At 35.9% G+C, this 14,606-nt stretch overlaps 2 protein-coding genes and 1 pseudogene across 5 annotated transcripts in view; 2 read left to right on the forward strand and 1 right to left on the reverse strand.

Annotated features, from left to right (window-relative positions):
* LOC122069369 (uncharacterized protein At4g14342-like) overlaps positions 1-558 on the forward strand; it is an 824-nt gene extending 266 nt beyond the window's left edge. The window contains exon 2 of the mRNA XM_042633364.1: positions 359-558. Within this exon, the coding sequence (XP_042489298.1) occupies positions 359-523 (165 nt within the window). The 3' untranslated portion in view covers positions 524-558. The remainder of the gene's footprint in view (positions 1-358) is intronic.
* Positions 559-3,629: 3,071 nt separating this feature from the next.
* Positions 3,630-8,909, reverse strand: LOC122069401 (metal tolerance protein 5). 4 transcript variants are annotated; one of them, XM_042633411.1, is made up of 7 exons: positions 8,765-8,909; positions 8,416-8,611; positions 6,914-7,023; positions 6,565-6,810; positions 5,294-5,374; positions 4,914-5,147; positions 3,630-4,184 (listed from the first exon to the last, which is right to left on the reverse strand). In XM_042633411.1, the coding sequence occupies exons 2-7, from the start codon at positions 8,594-8,596 to the stop codon at positions 3,837-3,839; spliced, it is 1,200 nt and encodes a 399-aa protein (XP_042489345.1). In that variant the 5' UTR covers positions 8,597-8,611; positions 8,765-8,909; the 3' UTR covers positions 3,630-3,836. The 4 variants fall into 4 exon arrangements, with proteins under 4 accessions (XP_042489345.1, XP_042489347.1, XP_042489344.1 ...); XM_042633413.1 differs by lacking the exons at positions 8,416-8,611; positions 8,765-8,909 and adding exons at positions 7,134-7,219; positions 7,533-8,020; XM_042633410.1 differs by lacking the exon at positions 8,765-8,909 and having other exon boundaries at positions 8,416-8,753.
* A 3,905-nt stretch (positions 8,910-12,814) lies between these two features.
* Positions 12,815-14,606, forward strand: part of LOC122069395 — a 5,047-nt pseudogene continuing 3,255 nt past the window's right edge.

A 14,606-nucleotide genomic window follows, 5' to 3' on the forward strand; every position in this document is an offset into this window, starting at 1 on the left:
AAGCTAGGGTTTCAGGGCGAGTTCTTCCTCGCCGCTGCTAGGGTGTAATCCTTCTTCTGCATAGTGAATCATCTTCTTCTTCGCCCGAGGACGTAGCACACCACCCTGGTGTGTGAACCTCGTTAAATCTCTGTGTCGTACGGATCTATTGTCTCTCTTTATTCGTGTTTCTTGGTGTTTGATCTAACAAGCATCTCCAGGCTAAATATGTTGGCACTAGACATGCTGACTTGAATCGATTTGAATGGGCAATGCGTGACAGAACAACAACTGCCTAGCGTAATTGGCGAGCTGTGGTTTATAAAAAATCATATGCTCACCCGAGGTCTCAAGTTCGAAACCCTGGCTGTAAACTGCTTCCCTGAATGTCCAGCATGACAGCTATGCTTCCTATGCTGGCCACTACCCCATACTTACATACTTTGCCATTGTAGAAAATGAATCAATAGGAAGAGAACGTTACAATTTTCTGCAAAAAATGCTGTTGTCATGCGGTCTTCCCCCTGAAAGAGAAGAAGATTAGTTGGCCTCTTCAGATTGTTAAATCAAGCATTCCTGATTGTGCTCTGTTAACTACTGGGGGCTTATCTTGTCATGATATTTTTTAGTTTGCTTGATATCTCCGGTGTTGCTTTTAGGAACAAGCAGCCATGGTTTGAATAAATAAATGAAACTTCCTGGACACTATCCAAAAAAGAAGAAATGAGGAAGGAGAGAAAGGCGTGAGCAGGGGATGGGTCTCGGACCGAGAGTTGCTGACCAAGTTTGGAAAAAGGGGAAGAAGAAGAAACGAGGAAGAGGGAGAGAGGCTTGAGTCAGATCCCTTTTTTTATAAGAATTTTTTTATTAATGGTGAGTTAGAGATCCCTCTTTCCAAGAATTCGGTACGTGGTTGCTAGTATTTTTTCATTTTCTTAATGTATTTTAGATTAAAATAAAAATTATAAATCCAACGATTTAAATTAATTTGATGAAATCCAACGATCAAAATTCTAGCATACCTAATTCTCAGGTAACCTGCTAGCATGCCCAACCCTCACCCAAAAAAATTGTAGGGTTTGTCTAGCTATAACCTAGGCAGGTTACAAAAGGCTTGTAACCCACTTCTAGTTACCAAAAAGTCCTATAATGTGAAAGAAATGATTGGTTCAAGGGGATTCAAAAAGTAATTTCATGTGTTTATATTTTCGATAAAAACTTAAAAGGTGTTGCACCACTTTTTATGACAAAGTGTTTAAAAAAGGATAGAAATAGAATTTTATCCTCAAACAGACCCATCACTACGTTTGAAATCTAAAATCTCAATTCCCCGTCTCTCTAAAGTCCAACATAGGATTGAAAAAAAAAAAAAATTATACTAATCGTTGGGTGATTGGGTCTATTGCTTTGAGTAATGGTGTCCATTTTCAGTCCGAGCGGGTTGGACTAATCAAGAGAAACATGAAACAAACCTTTATCGATTTGAGTTTTTATCAAATCGGTAAAAAATCAAATTGGACCAAATCAAGCAAATCGAAACCGTAAAAAACCTTATAACAACTTTAAAAAATTACTAAAAGAGAACATATTACCTAGGCTATTAAGTCAACTCAATAAAAACCGAATCGATTTGAATTGAAATTGAACTTTGATTTCAGTTTGGCCTAATACTAGATAAAATCTAGGTCAAAATGACCAAAATCGGAAATGGATCGAATCAATCACAAAAACCTTATAATCAGCCATTCTGAAACTGTCTGGATAGGTAATACTATGGTCGATTTGGATCGAAATTGGTTTATTCAACCAATGATTTTAAACTAGAAATTGAGTATCAAAACAATCCCTCTAGTGATTCCAATTCTAAATTGATCATTCTAGAACTGTCGGAGTTGGATAGTTCACGATCAATTCTAATCCAAATCGGCTTATACCAGTTAACTAAAAATCAAAGAGTAAATTGGTCCCTAATGATTCTAGTCTAGATCAGATCCGAATCAGTCACAAAAATGCTAAAATTGACACTAAATTCTAAAACCAACAACCCAATTCCAAAAATCCTAGATATGCCATTCTATAATAATCGGAATTGGGGTTGATCCGAACTAGCCAAATCAACTAGGGATTTTAAACTTGGAATTGGAGATCGAACTGATCATGGTTTCAAGTATCGGTCTGGGATTGATCGTATCGGCTGAGACCGATCCTTGATCCGGATCGTTTTAGGGGTAAAATAGGTAAAAAGTAGTACTTTTTATAAAAATCAGGGGTAAAATAGGCTGATACCCACTGATCCGATTGGTATCGAATCGGCATCGATAGAGACCAATACCGATACCATCCCCTACATCCTTAGAACTGATTCCTATAAATTTTGATCCAAATCGAATCAAATCAGACAAAAAAAAACCCTAGAATCCCTCAAATCTTATGACCCACGATTTAGTCCTATAAACCTTATAATCGATTTTAAACATGGAATCAGAGATCAAATCAATAGCTGCCAATATCAATCCAAATCCAAATCAAATTGGAATTGACTAGAATCAATCCCAAAACCCTTAGAATCAACTTATAAAATTTCACATGTCATTATTATAGTAGTACCAAGCCTACGATATTGCTTTACAAAAAAAAAAAAAACCTACAATATTGCCATTTGTCATCTTCTTGGATTTTTCTTTTCTTGAAAACACTAGCATGTTTAATACAATTGATTTCTTTGAAGAGAGAGAGAGAGAGAGAGAGAGACATAATTAGAACTATCTTACCGACCTCATCTCTAATGCACAACAATAGAAATTATTGCAATATAATTGATACATGAATTTCTGGAAAGAGGTTTTATTTTCTAAACTTCAAAAAACAAAAATGAAGTCCACCAAAAGTTTTAAACCCTAAAACCCAAAAAAGCATTGGACATGCCGAGAAGAAAGAGAGTCTTTATTTGACTCACTGGAGATGATTTCATTGAACTTTATACTATAAAAACCAGCCAAGGAAACAAAAAGACTCGCAAGGAGGAAGACGATCAGTTGGGGGGAGGGATTGTTCGGGTTGTTTGGGAAGAGTGTATTCATTCTCAAAATTACCCCTCGCTTTGCCGTTTAAATCAAAGTACCGATCCAAAAAGTTGAGGTTGAATTTGCTTTTGTTAACCTTAAAAGCAATCACAAAATGACAAAATAATGGGGACACCGTAATTTAGGTTACAAGGGTTTTGTAACCAAGTTACATTTAGACATACCCAAAGTTATAACCTAATATTTTTTTTTTCCATTTTAGTATAATACCTTTTCTATTTTCAACTAGAGTAAATCATATCTTTTCACTTTCAAATTATTTGAAAATAGTTTTTACTCTTCACTTAAATATCTATTGGAAATATGACAAGGGACAGTCAAAAGAAAATTACAATTTCTCACATCCATCCTCATCACCTTGGTAACAAGAAGGTGCACTCAGTAATGAATCCCCCGAGCTTGCAACATCTGCTGCTTTATCCAAGATTTATCCAAGATGAGGGATATATTGATGTTGCAAGCCCTCCATAGATTGTCAAGCATCTTAAAAGGTGATTGAACATTGACCAATACTTCCTTTGGAGAATTACAGAGCAATAGAGAGAGGAATTATGGGAGACAGGAGGAAACATCGGAAGAGTTACCTTCTTAATTCGTAGCTTAGAATCATGATATTAACAAAGATAACTAGATGACCTTCCATAACCGCATGCATACAATTTTTGGCCACTTCTCATGCCAAAGCGTACAGATATTAAAGTCTATCTCCGGTTTGCCGTGAGTATGAGGACATGATCATATTAACACCCAAAACATATACCTCTACCCTTCGAGCTATGAGTGAGCTTGAGCATGCTCAGGCTTGTGAGTAAACTCGTAATCAAGGTGCACAAAGGCACGCTCAATCTCAGGCAGGTGCTCAAGCTTCTCCTGCAAGGACTCGCCGATGTCATGGGCCTCACGCAATGGCATTTCAGATGGCAAAACAATGTCAACCTCGACAAAGTAATGTGACCCAAAGGTGTAGGCGCGCACTGTGTCAATGTGCCTTACGGCCTTGTGGTGGTTCCAGCAAAGATATGTCAACTTCTGCAGGAACTCTGGTGCGGCTGACCTGCCTACTAGGGAATTCACATTTTCCAACACCGTCATTGACCACGTACGGATAGTATATATGGCAAGCTGCAACAAAGATGAGAACACATTCAACAAGTGATAAGATCTGCAAAACAGCAGGAACCATCATATCCTGCCCCCGGATTTGCCTGTACCCTAATTTGTGGCACATACAGAGGATACCATTTTATTGAAAACCAACCCAATCAAATGAACATTCATTTGGAGGTCAGACGCATCAGGTGAATCTTAAGAAAGCCTCTTGGTCAGATGGCGACTCCCATTAATTAGGGCCAACTTTCCTCTAGGCTCTGGTTAGAAGTAAAAGGAAATGAAGGTAAGTGAAATTAATCTTGAAAGGAATATGGAAAATTTCATGATCGTGATGACATAAACTTAAAATCTCATTGCATATATTAACAAAGTTTTTCAAATAGATTCCCAATCCCTATTATATCTTCCTATCCAAATATAAGTAATTTGGTGTAAAAGTTAAATAAAATTTAGATACTATATTTAGTAGTTTGTTACGCAAGTACTGTTGGCAATGATTAGAAAAGTTTCCACTTTATTACTTTTTTTTTTCTTTTTAATTTCATTTCCCTCCCCTTCACTTTACATCCAACCAAATAGTGCACCAATAAGATGAGAGATATCCATAATTAGACCCACCAAACGGTGGGTACAAATAGGAGTGTGTTAGTTGTATTGCAGAGTTGGGGACACCAAGTAAAATCGCAAAATGATAACTAAAGTCACAAATAAATGAACCAAATAAATAAACAAAAAACTCACAGTTATGGCTCCAACAGGATCCATCCAATCATTGACATAATTGGCAAGGAGAACAGCAATGAGGCCAATGATGTTGGTGATGACATCAAAAAAGTGATCCTGGGCATAAGCTTTGACAATCTCATTGGTGAAAGACCGGCAGTAAAGAACTAGAAGAAGCTTAACCAGCGTTACTGAGAGCATGATGCCAATCACCCATCGCTCTTGCTCCTTGGTCAAACTAAATCCATTCTCCTATAAGGATAGAGTAACATGACAGGTAAGTTGAGTAGAACAATAGGAATTTGCAGAAATACGTCCCAAGGCAATCAATGGAGAACGATTAATCAAAGAAAACAGCACCTTTGTAAGGTGGAAGTCAGAAAATGAATTCCACTTACATCAGATATCAGTGTCCGAATCGACTCCAAGATTATCTGCAAACCAAGTGTAGCCATAACAGATGCAAATACAAGGATTCCCTGCACAATTAATTCTTCTGGTTCAGGACTGAACATTGTAATAAACATTTTTTTTTGTTTTGTGGGGGTGAGGGGGGGGGGGTCACATACGTGCACCACAAAACTGGCAAAAGTTCAAATCAAGCATCAAGTATCGCTTAGTTCTGAGATTCTAAATTTGAGTTTGTTGAAGTAGCTCAATGATCCTGCTTGATCAAATTGCGCCTAGTCAAGAGAAGGCTAAAAATCCTGAAATAAATTAATCCATTTGAAAAATATATATATATATATATATATATGTATGGCATTTTGTTGAAGGCAACCCAGATCCAATAAATAGAACATATAAATCAGATCCTGTCTACTCACATGCAGAACTAATGAAAGGGGAGTTCTAGGTCCCATCTCACTTACAGAACAAAAATTATCCTCTTCATCAGGAGGAGGTTATCTAATCTCCCTACCTGAGTAAGATTAGCTAATATAATACCATTAGGGGGATCCTTTCCTAGATCAGATCAGGAATTCCAAGTGCCACAAAAACGAAAAAGTGATCAGTAGCCTGCCTTCTCTTTTGAATATATGCATCTATTCCCCTCCCCCCCACCCCACAGACACACCCAAAAAAAACAAATGACAAGCAATTAGTTCTAGCAAATCCTCTGCAGTTTAAAAGAGGACCATAAAGCAGTTCGGAAGCAACCTTCCCTAAATATAATGAGATGACAGGAACCCTTACCCTGTTCAAATGAAAACAAGTAAAAACACAACCTACTTGTGGGGAATACAAGGTCGGTTGGCCCAAGCATAAGGAGCACCAAACCCTCTACTTGTTGCATTGGAAACCAACCCTCAATTAAGAATAGATATAAGATCCTTACCAATTGAGAGTGATATGCCAATGTGAAAGCAGGATTAACTCACTGACCGAAATCAAGACATCATCTGAGAGTTTATAATGGCCTTAAGACATTATTAATGCAAAAAAGCGTAGAATCCAATGTGCCATATATTCACAAGCGTTATTACTAGCATGGATGCTTGTATACAGAAACACACATGCACACGTAGAAGTGCTCAAGTGCCAGAAGGGGAACGAATGCATAGATGTATGAAGGAAATTTTGTACCAACATCTACACATTCATATGCTCAAACACTCCAACATAAGCATTTTTCTACCAATTACTACGAATGCATTAAGGCACTGACCAATGGCTGCATCCGTTTCTTTCCAATAGGGTACTGGTACGGGTTTGGTGTCTGCATTGAGAATGCAGTGAACCACAGGATAAAACCAGATAAAAGATCAAGAAGTGAGTCCAATGTCGAAGCTATGATTGCCAAAGAGCCACTTCTAATGGATGCATAAACTTTGGCAGCAAAAAGAACCATGTTGGCAACATTTGAAATTCTGATGGCCATTGTCTCACTTCTAGCCATGTTTTCTCGCTCTTCCTGAAAGTCACATCATTCATGTCAATCCAAAATATTTGCTGCTGTTATTAACTGGGAATATGGTCTCGCAGAGGGAATAATAAATGAATGAACATATATATACCTTTGACATTCCAGGAAGAAAACCACGTTCTGTTAATTCATCCATTTCATTGAAACCCTCCAACATTTCTACCTGTTGTTGGTAGTATTCAGCCACGACATCTTCTGGACCTGCAATCAACAAGAAGAAAAAAATATCACAAAAAAAAGAGGAGTCACACAATCTCTTCAAGCGTCATTTGTAGTAAAACCATTATCTCACAGTAAAATTTCTCATCTACCATTTATCTACAGTTGTGGGAAGCATGAGCTACATTTTGTAGCAATAGAAAGCTTTTCTGGGTTGTCTCTGAAACCTCATTCTTGTCTGCAACATTTGCACAAATATGCACCACGTATAAATTATAACGAGACAAGCACATGTTTGGAGTAAGGGAAGGTGTTCATAGTTCGTTGGTGTCTCTGTACATTATAGATTCAAATTAACCCAGCTAAATATAATTGCAGACTTTAAATTGTTCTATCTGTCAGGGAAAATTTTTAGAAACTGCAAACGAACTCCACTGTAAAAGGGTGGTTAGCCTAAAAATACAAGCTTACTACTCATACTAAATTTTTTTCTGTAAGATGTTTATTCATAATAAAAGTAAACTTAGCTCAAAAATTTGTTGTTCATTCACCAGGACAGGTGATAAAATGGCAGCAACTTCATACTTGAAAACCTGAAGAGAATCAGCTCCTTAACACAGATTACGTTCACCGTACAGGCTCCAAATTTCTCAAAGCTTGCAGGTAGGGTTCGGTAGGACTTCCATGGACTGACTGATCTTCTAGTTGATTGAGACCAAAGACAATAATTTGCTATTGGAAGACAACTGTCATTTTGATATATGCCCGAACATTGAACGATCTGGCTGGGTTATATTCCCCTCAATCAAAACATAGGGGACCATAATTTCAACTTTATGCTCATCGCTTCCTATATTAATTACAACTGAAGTTTATAATCACATCAAACCATTCGTCTGCTCATCAAGGAGAGAATATTCCAATTTTAGGACGAAAATTGTGTAGCCTCATCATCTCAAACAAGAAAAGGGTGACTTAAGATTTTTCAACTGTAAACTCGTAAAGTATAACGGCAACCATCTATGGATAGACAAGAGTACTAAACTCATATAAAACCTTCCGATTCCTTGTAAAGGAGTGAATATTCCATTTTAAGAAGAAAATTAAGATGGTGAATTGGTGGTGCAAATTTTTTGCCCTACAATTACAGAAATCCGCACCATTTAGGAGCATGATAACAAAAATTAACTGAAAGTGGAAAAAGAAAAGGATAGATTAATAAAAACAGACCAATCACCATGAACTAATCAAAGAAACAGAGTCAAATGCATAAAGACATTCCAGAAATAGATCAGAGAGAATAATTCAAATAAAAAAGCACAAAAAAAAAACTAATCAAAAGAACCACAAAGGAACAAAAACATGAATGAGTTGAATACTTGAATGAATAAAAAATAAAAAAAATCATAAATAAAATAGTATGGAAGTGATGACCTAAGACACCGAGACAGTTATGAAGACCCTTAGGCGGCTTCTCTTTATTATGTTCAGAGAGCTGAAAGCCATCGAAGTTCAACCGCCAAGAGCGGTCCCCACCACCATGACCGGATTCCCGGAGGAGCAGCTTCTCTTCTGAACCGTCGTGGCCATCGCCGAATGTCTCCGGGACCATCATCGTGTAGCTCTCCGACTAAAAAAAACCCTTAAAGTTTCAGTAACAACTAACAACACAGTCTGAGACTCAAGGAATCAAACTTTCCATAACTTTTTTTTTTCAGGCAATTATTAAGTATAGGTGAGAAAAATTTAAGATTGTGGTTGGAAAAAAATGAATTTCGTGTACCAAGGTTCCCACCCAGGGCCCAAGAAATGAATCGACGGAGACAGATTAAGAAAGAGACAGAAGATGAAGCCAATCCCACTCTCTCTCTCTCTCTCTCTCTCTCTTTCTTCAATCCTACGAAATGTCGTACACGAATATGCGATTCAAAACGTGAAGCGGTAAAGCTCTCTCTCTCTCTCTCTTCAATTCTTCACGAAAAGTAGTGAAGTGATTTTGTTCGCCATTTGAAATTTGAATAGACATTTATGAGTGTTTGGAGTTTTGAATCGTGTTTTTTCTTCACTTTCCTTTTTTGGGTGAAACAGAGAACGTGAAATTTGAAAATTTAAACGTGAGGATGTTGAATCAGTTAAGGGTATTTAAGTAAAAAAAGTACACAAGCACGCCTACTTCCCCAAGTCCATGGAGAAGAAGAGCGGTATGGAGTATGGACGGTAGAGGAGCTTCACTACTTCTCTCTCCGCAAGCTTCAGGTTGGCAGATCTAATCGGGTTGGGTAAAAACTTGATCCGGGAAGCACTGGATAGATCCATATTACTCTCAATCTTAGAATCATCGTTAATAAAGTATTAAGAATAGTTAATGGGAGAAACCCAAACAACCCATTGTATTCATACTTGTTGCACTGGAAGATCATGAACTTATATGTGGGAGAAATTAGGTCTTTCACCTTGCCCCCACCGAATATCATTATCAAACAACACACAAGGTTTGTATGGTAACGATAAAAAATAATACATTTTAAGTGTTTTTGTGTTTTTATGAAAAAATTTTGACAAACAAAGCACATGAAAGGAGAAATTTTCATAAATCTCACGGCTTTAAACTCACAAGACTCTTGACCCTCTCACCATCATCACCATTGCCTTTTGTCATCATGGTTAAATCATAATTATGAGGAACAACTACAAAAGCTAAAAAGCGAAAAGAGAAGAAAAGATGCAAATGAAATGAGAAATTTTTATGAATTTCATGACTAGAAATTTTAGAGCCTCTTGAAACCCTCACCACCAGCAGAAAATATACTTTTTTGTTAATATACATTTTAAATGTGTTTCTAATTTTTATTTTTTTAGCAGTTTTTATTATTATTATTTTTCTTTCCAATATTACCATACAACATTTTCTTGTATCATAAACACTATTTTTTTTTTTCTCTGACTATTAGGAGTTGAGTTGGTGAGGGTCGTGGTCCTCGTGGACTCGTGGTAGATAAAGCACTGCCGCAGCTGCCTTAGATTAACAAGGTTGGTGGGTTTTCATGAGTCCCTATTGGGTCCCAACTCATGAAATCCTGTCCATTTATTATTTTACAGATTTTTACCACGTTGCATATATTGATAATGATGGTTCGAATCTCCATGATTAATGAGGCAACTCAAGTCCATCAAAAAAAAAAAAAAAAATTGTATCTTAAAATTTGATAAACATATTATCCACAGTAGTTTTGTTGTCAATTTTCAATCCGAACTGATCGAATTGACAAAAATCGATTGGTTCACTCTGAATTGAATTGAATTTTTATTGATTTGGTTTGGTTTTAATTATTAAGAAACCGATTGAAACTGAGACCAATAAAAAACACTATATTCAAATCGGTAGCAGCCCAATAAGAACCCCTTACATTAATCTAATAAAAAAATCAATCCAAATCAAAACAAAAATCAAACTTATCAAAACCTACTTTTGGTTTAATAGATTCGTTCAGCTCGATTGAAATCAAACCAAACCAAACCAAACCATCGGATTGACACCCGTCCACATCACTGTCTATAGAAGTTAAAAATTAATACAAATGGCTTACAAGAAATCTACCAAAAGGCAATGGAAAAATCGTAATATAATAGAGGTTGGCGAAAAATAAATAAATTGTAATCTTACTTTTTTTATTATATTTAGACTTTAGTATCAAACGTTGTTTTTTCAATATAAATTAGTTATTCATTTATTTATTTATTTTTAATAAAATATAAAGTTGACAAGAAACATGGGAATAAACGGAACCACAAGCATCCTGATTAATAAAGGAAGAAACAAAACTAGGAGGAGGAAAATATCAAAAACAATTAAATTGGGAGGCTCCTCCCTTCGAAGCAAGCAAGTCCGCTTTAACATTTCCTTTTATGTAAATGTGGGCAAATTTGACTTGATTGAAATTTGCCTTCAACATCCAGCATTCAGCAATAATGGGTTTAATACGCCATGGGATGGATAGAAACTAATGACTGAGAATATTAATAATGTTGTAGATCCAGTGCAAGGCGCACTGGTTGTAACTCTTCCCCTCTAGTATGCGTGGAGACACCTCCAACTCTAGTAAATCCTAGATTGCCACGAGATGCACTGGTAACCTTTCTCGTAAGGGGAGTAATGGTATTTGCTAAAGCCTTGGTGGTTTTTAAAGCATTTTTGATAATATTCGAAGCCGATTTGTGAGAGGAACGAAAAACCTTGTCCAAGAAGGCAAATAACTTTTGAGAATAAAATAATAGACAATCAAAAGAAGGTTGCAACTTCTTATTTCATCATTTTGATATACTTTTCTCACTTGTCAAGTCTCAAACATTATCTTTAAACAAGTAATAATAATGATAATTAAAAATAAAATCCAACTACAATCTTGCATTAAGCCACCGTTTTTTAGAAGTAAGGTTCATGTTTTACCAAAGTCAGAAGGCATCTATTTTTTCTGGTGGGGTGTGTTAAGGGTGTGAATGCAAGCATGAAAACATCTCTATGTTTCACAAATAAATGCATGTAACAAGTTGAAAGGGGCGGAAATTCTGAAGACAAATAAATTCATTTACCCATTAATCAATTTTATGCATGATTCCAGTGCCTAACCAATTGGTAGTAGTATCAGTTAGTAGAAACTAATGTATAGAGGTCAGAGGATCGACTCCAGCCACAAGTAGAAGTGTGTGCATTCCCCCTCTCCCTAGGAGTAGGTTAACTATTGGTCCTAAAGTGTCTGTTAGGAGGCATTGTATGATAGATTAACAAAAAGAAAAATAAATAAATTATGCTTAAAATAGAAGTGATAAAATAAGATTTTGAAAACTTAACAAAAATAAATTTATTAAAAAAGGAAAAATCAGTCTCTTCCTCCTCTACAGATTCTCTCTCCCCATTAAATATGTGCACATCTTGTCTCTATTCATTAAATATATTCATTATTTCATTATTAACTATTGACTTTGCATGTAAGATGTCAACATTAGCAGACAACGTGTATATCCTCTCCATTGAATATAATAAATTATTGAAAACACTATAAGAATACATTAAAACATAAAAGGGTATGAGATTAGATTTGACTATGAGATTTTGTGTGTGTGATCAAGTTAGATAATTCCCAAAAAGTTCTACAATAAGAATTTACACATGATAAAAAAAAATTAAGTAGATTCAATATGGACCTACCCACTTTGGGAACCTTTTGCCATCTCCAATGAAAACATAAAAAATAAATAAAATAATGTGTTGAGGTGACTTGTGGAGAAAAGTAATACAATGGTTAATCAATTTTTTTAACCAAAGTTTTGCTTCACCCTTGACAAAGAATTCCTTCATCAAGGCAGGAGTGAAACTTCCATCCTTTTATGACCATTTGATGGTACCAAAAAACATAGTAAAAAGAATCCTTCTCTCACCCAGGGCGAAAGAAAACTTAGTCCTTTTATGCAACTTAAACAGTGGAGGATATTTACTTTTATGCCATTAATGCATCTCATTCTAACTCAATTGATTCTTATGTCTAGGAAATATTTTGCCTCCATAACCAAATTAGAATATTCATCATCCATGCATACAAGTATTGGATTTTTTTACTTTATGATTTGATTGAAATATATATATATATATATAAAATTTTAAATTTTAAGCTACTTTTTTTATATTCCATTTCAGTGGAGTCATACATACATTGATTTTGGATTGCATTTATATGTCACATCAGCTTCTGTTGTAATTAAAGTTTGGCGCTTATTAGAGTTGCGGGATTGGGTGTCTCCACAAGTGTAATCACAAAGAGGTGATTGTGAGGTTTGATTATCACTGATTCAGGTGACTGGAGATCCTGGAAAGGTGGTTGCTGTGCTAAAAAACTTTAGTAAGTTTGGAGTTACAGAAATTGCAAGAACTGGAAAGGTCTGCATCTAACTCACAGACCTAATAATCTGCCTCCCCTCTTTTCTGCTTTTTATTATAGACAAAAATATTCAATTTATAACTTAAAAATAAGTAAAAGACATTGTGTTCCATATAATAGGTTCTGAATGTGTCGCTTCTTACAGATTTCTTTGAGACGGGAAAAGATGGGGGAAAGTGCCCTTTCTGGAGATTTTCTACAGCTTCTTATCTGGACCTCGAAGGTTCATTGCCGGCAGATGCTCTTGTTGGGGCCAAAAATAGAACACCCAGTGGAGACTCTGATGTATCTTCAGAACTTCATCGTCTTTCCCAAACATGTTTACTTGTTCTTCTTCTTTTGTGAAAAAATAATTTAAATAAACAGAAATGGTGTGACAATAATCAAACATAGTCACACCAAACATGACAGCTATAAATATGTGTGAATAATCTCTTAATGAGTTTAATTGAAATGGGTATCACACCATACAATTGCTTGTGTTGCCAATTTGTTTGGCCCTTTATTCAGCAATTGTGGCTTTGATTGGAATAGTAAGAGAGTAAGCAATATATCATGCTTGTTTGATGATGTTTGAAAATCTCTGCTGCCTTTTCCTCTCTTCATCTGCGCGATGACATTGTATGAATCTCTGTCCACCACCATTGTGGGGGAAGTCTCTGTAACTTACATACTAGCCCCACATTAGGCAATGATTAGTGGGTCGGCCTATTGATTCCGATTGTCTATTTTACAGAAAATAGTTCAGACGGGTGGCATGTACAACCAAAAACTCTTACCAGTTATATAATTGTATCAATTTGTTCCCTTGCTTTTCTATGAAGGATCAATTTCAATTCATGCCATTACTTCCATACAACTTTGTTAATCATATAGCTGCAATTGGTTGGCCAAGCCACCCTGAATGAGGTCTTCAGGGTTGATTTGTAGATGCATAGTGTTGATTATTAATCAATACCAAGTTAATATGTACAAATGTAAGGATAGTATTCTCTTGTTATAACTGGTCTTTCACACTCCATCATAATGGATGTGTGCATGTGTACATTCATGTTTATGTGGCATATTTTGTATTTGCAAATTCATACCTGATTCTGTTATTTGGACAAGCACCCAGTGAAAACTTTAAACTGGTGTATTACATTTCTGATACAATTTGAAGTCAGAACTTTAGCGGTTGCAAATACTGCTGAGCATGTTAACATCGTAGATGTAGATTCTTAGTACGTACTGTATTTGATGTTATTAATGCTGATATGCAAGATTATCTTTCCCATTCTTTTGTTTGTTCAATGTTCTAAAAATAACGACAAAGAGTCTAGATTCTTAAGCATGCTTGCTTGTTTCTGAATTCATTATTGTACTGTTATATATGAACTTTCTATGTAATTGATCATATCAGTCAGGTTCTTCTATCCCAAGATTGAGGGTTCACATGGATCTGACTCACACTGATCCATCCCTTACAACTAAACCCATGTAAAGTAAGTATTATCAAAGTATTTCTTGACCTCTGTATTGGAGTACTATTCATTCCCTTCCCTTGGCAGAGTAGTGGCGGAGTAGTGTAGTCAGCTCTTTTTGTTGTATTTGTTACATTTTTATTCACCTATGTAATTTTCTGTGAGCGTGGATGATGCTGAACTGGTTGTTGATTTGTACCTCTTTGAGCATCTCAATAAGATGTGATTA

This window comes from Macadamia integrifolia, unplaced genomic scaffold (genome assembly GCF_013358625.1).
Source record: "Macadamia integrifolia cultivar HAES 741 unplaced genomic scaffold, SCU_Mint_v3 scaffold595, whole genome shotgun sequence".
NCBI classification, from domain to species: Eukaryota; Viridiplantae; Streptophyta; class Magnoliopsida; order Proteales; family Proteaceae; genus Macadamia; species Macadamia integrifolia.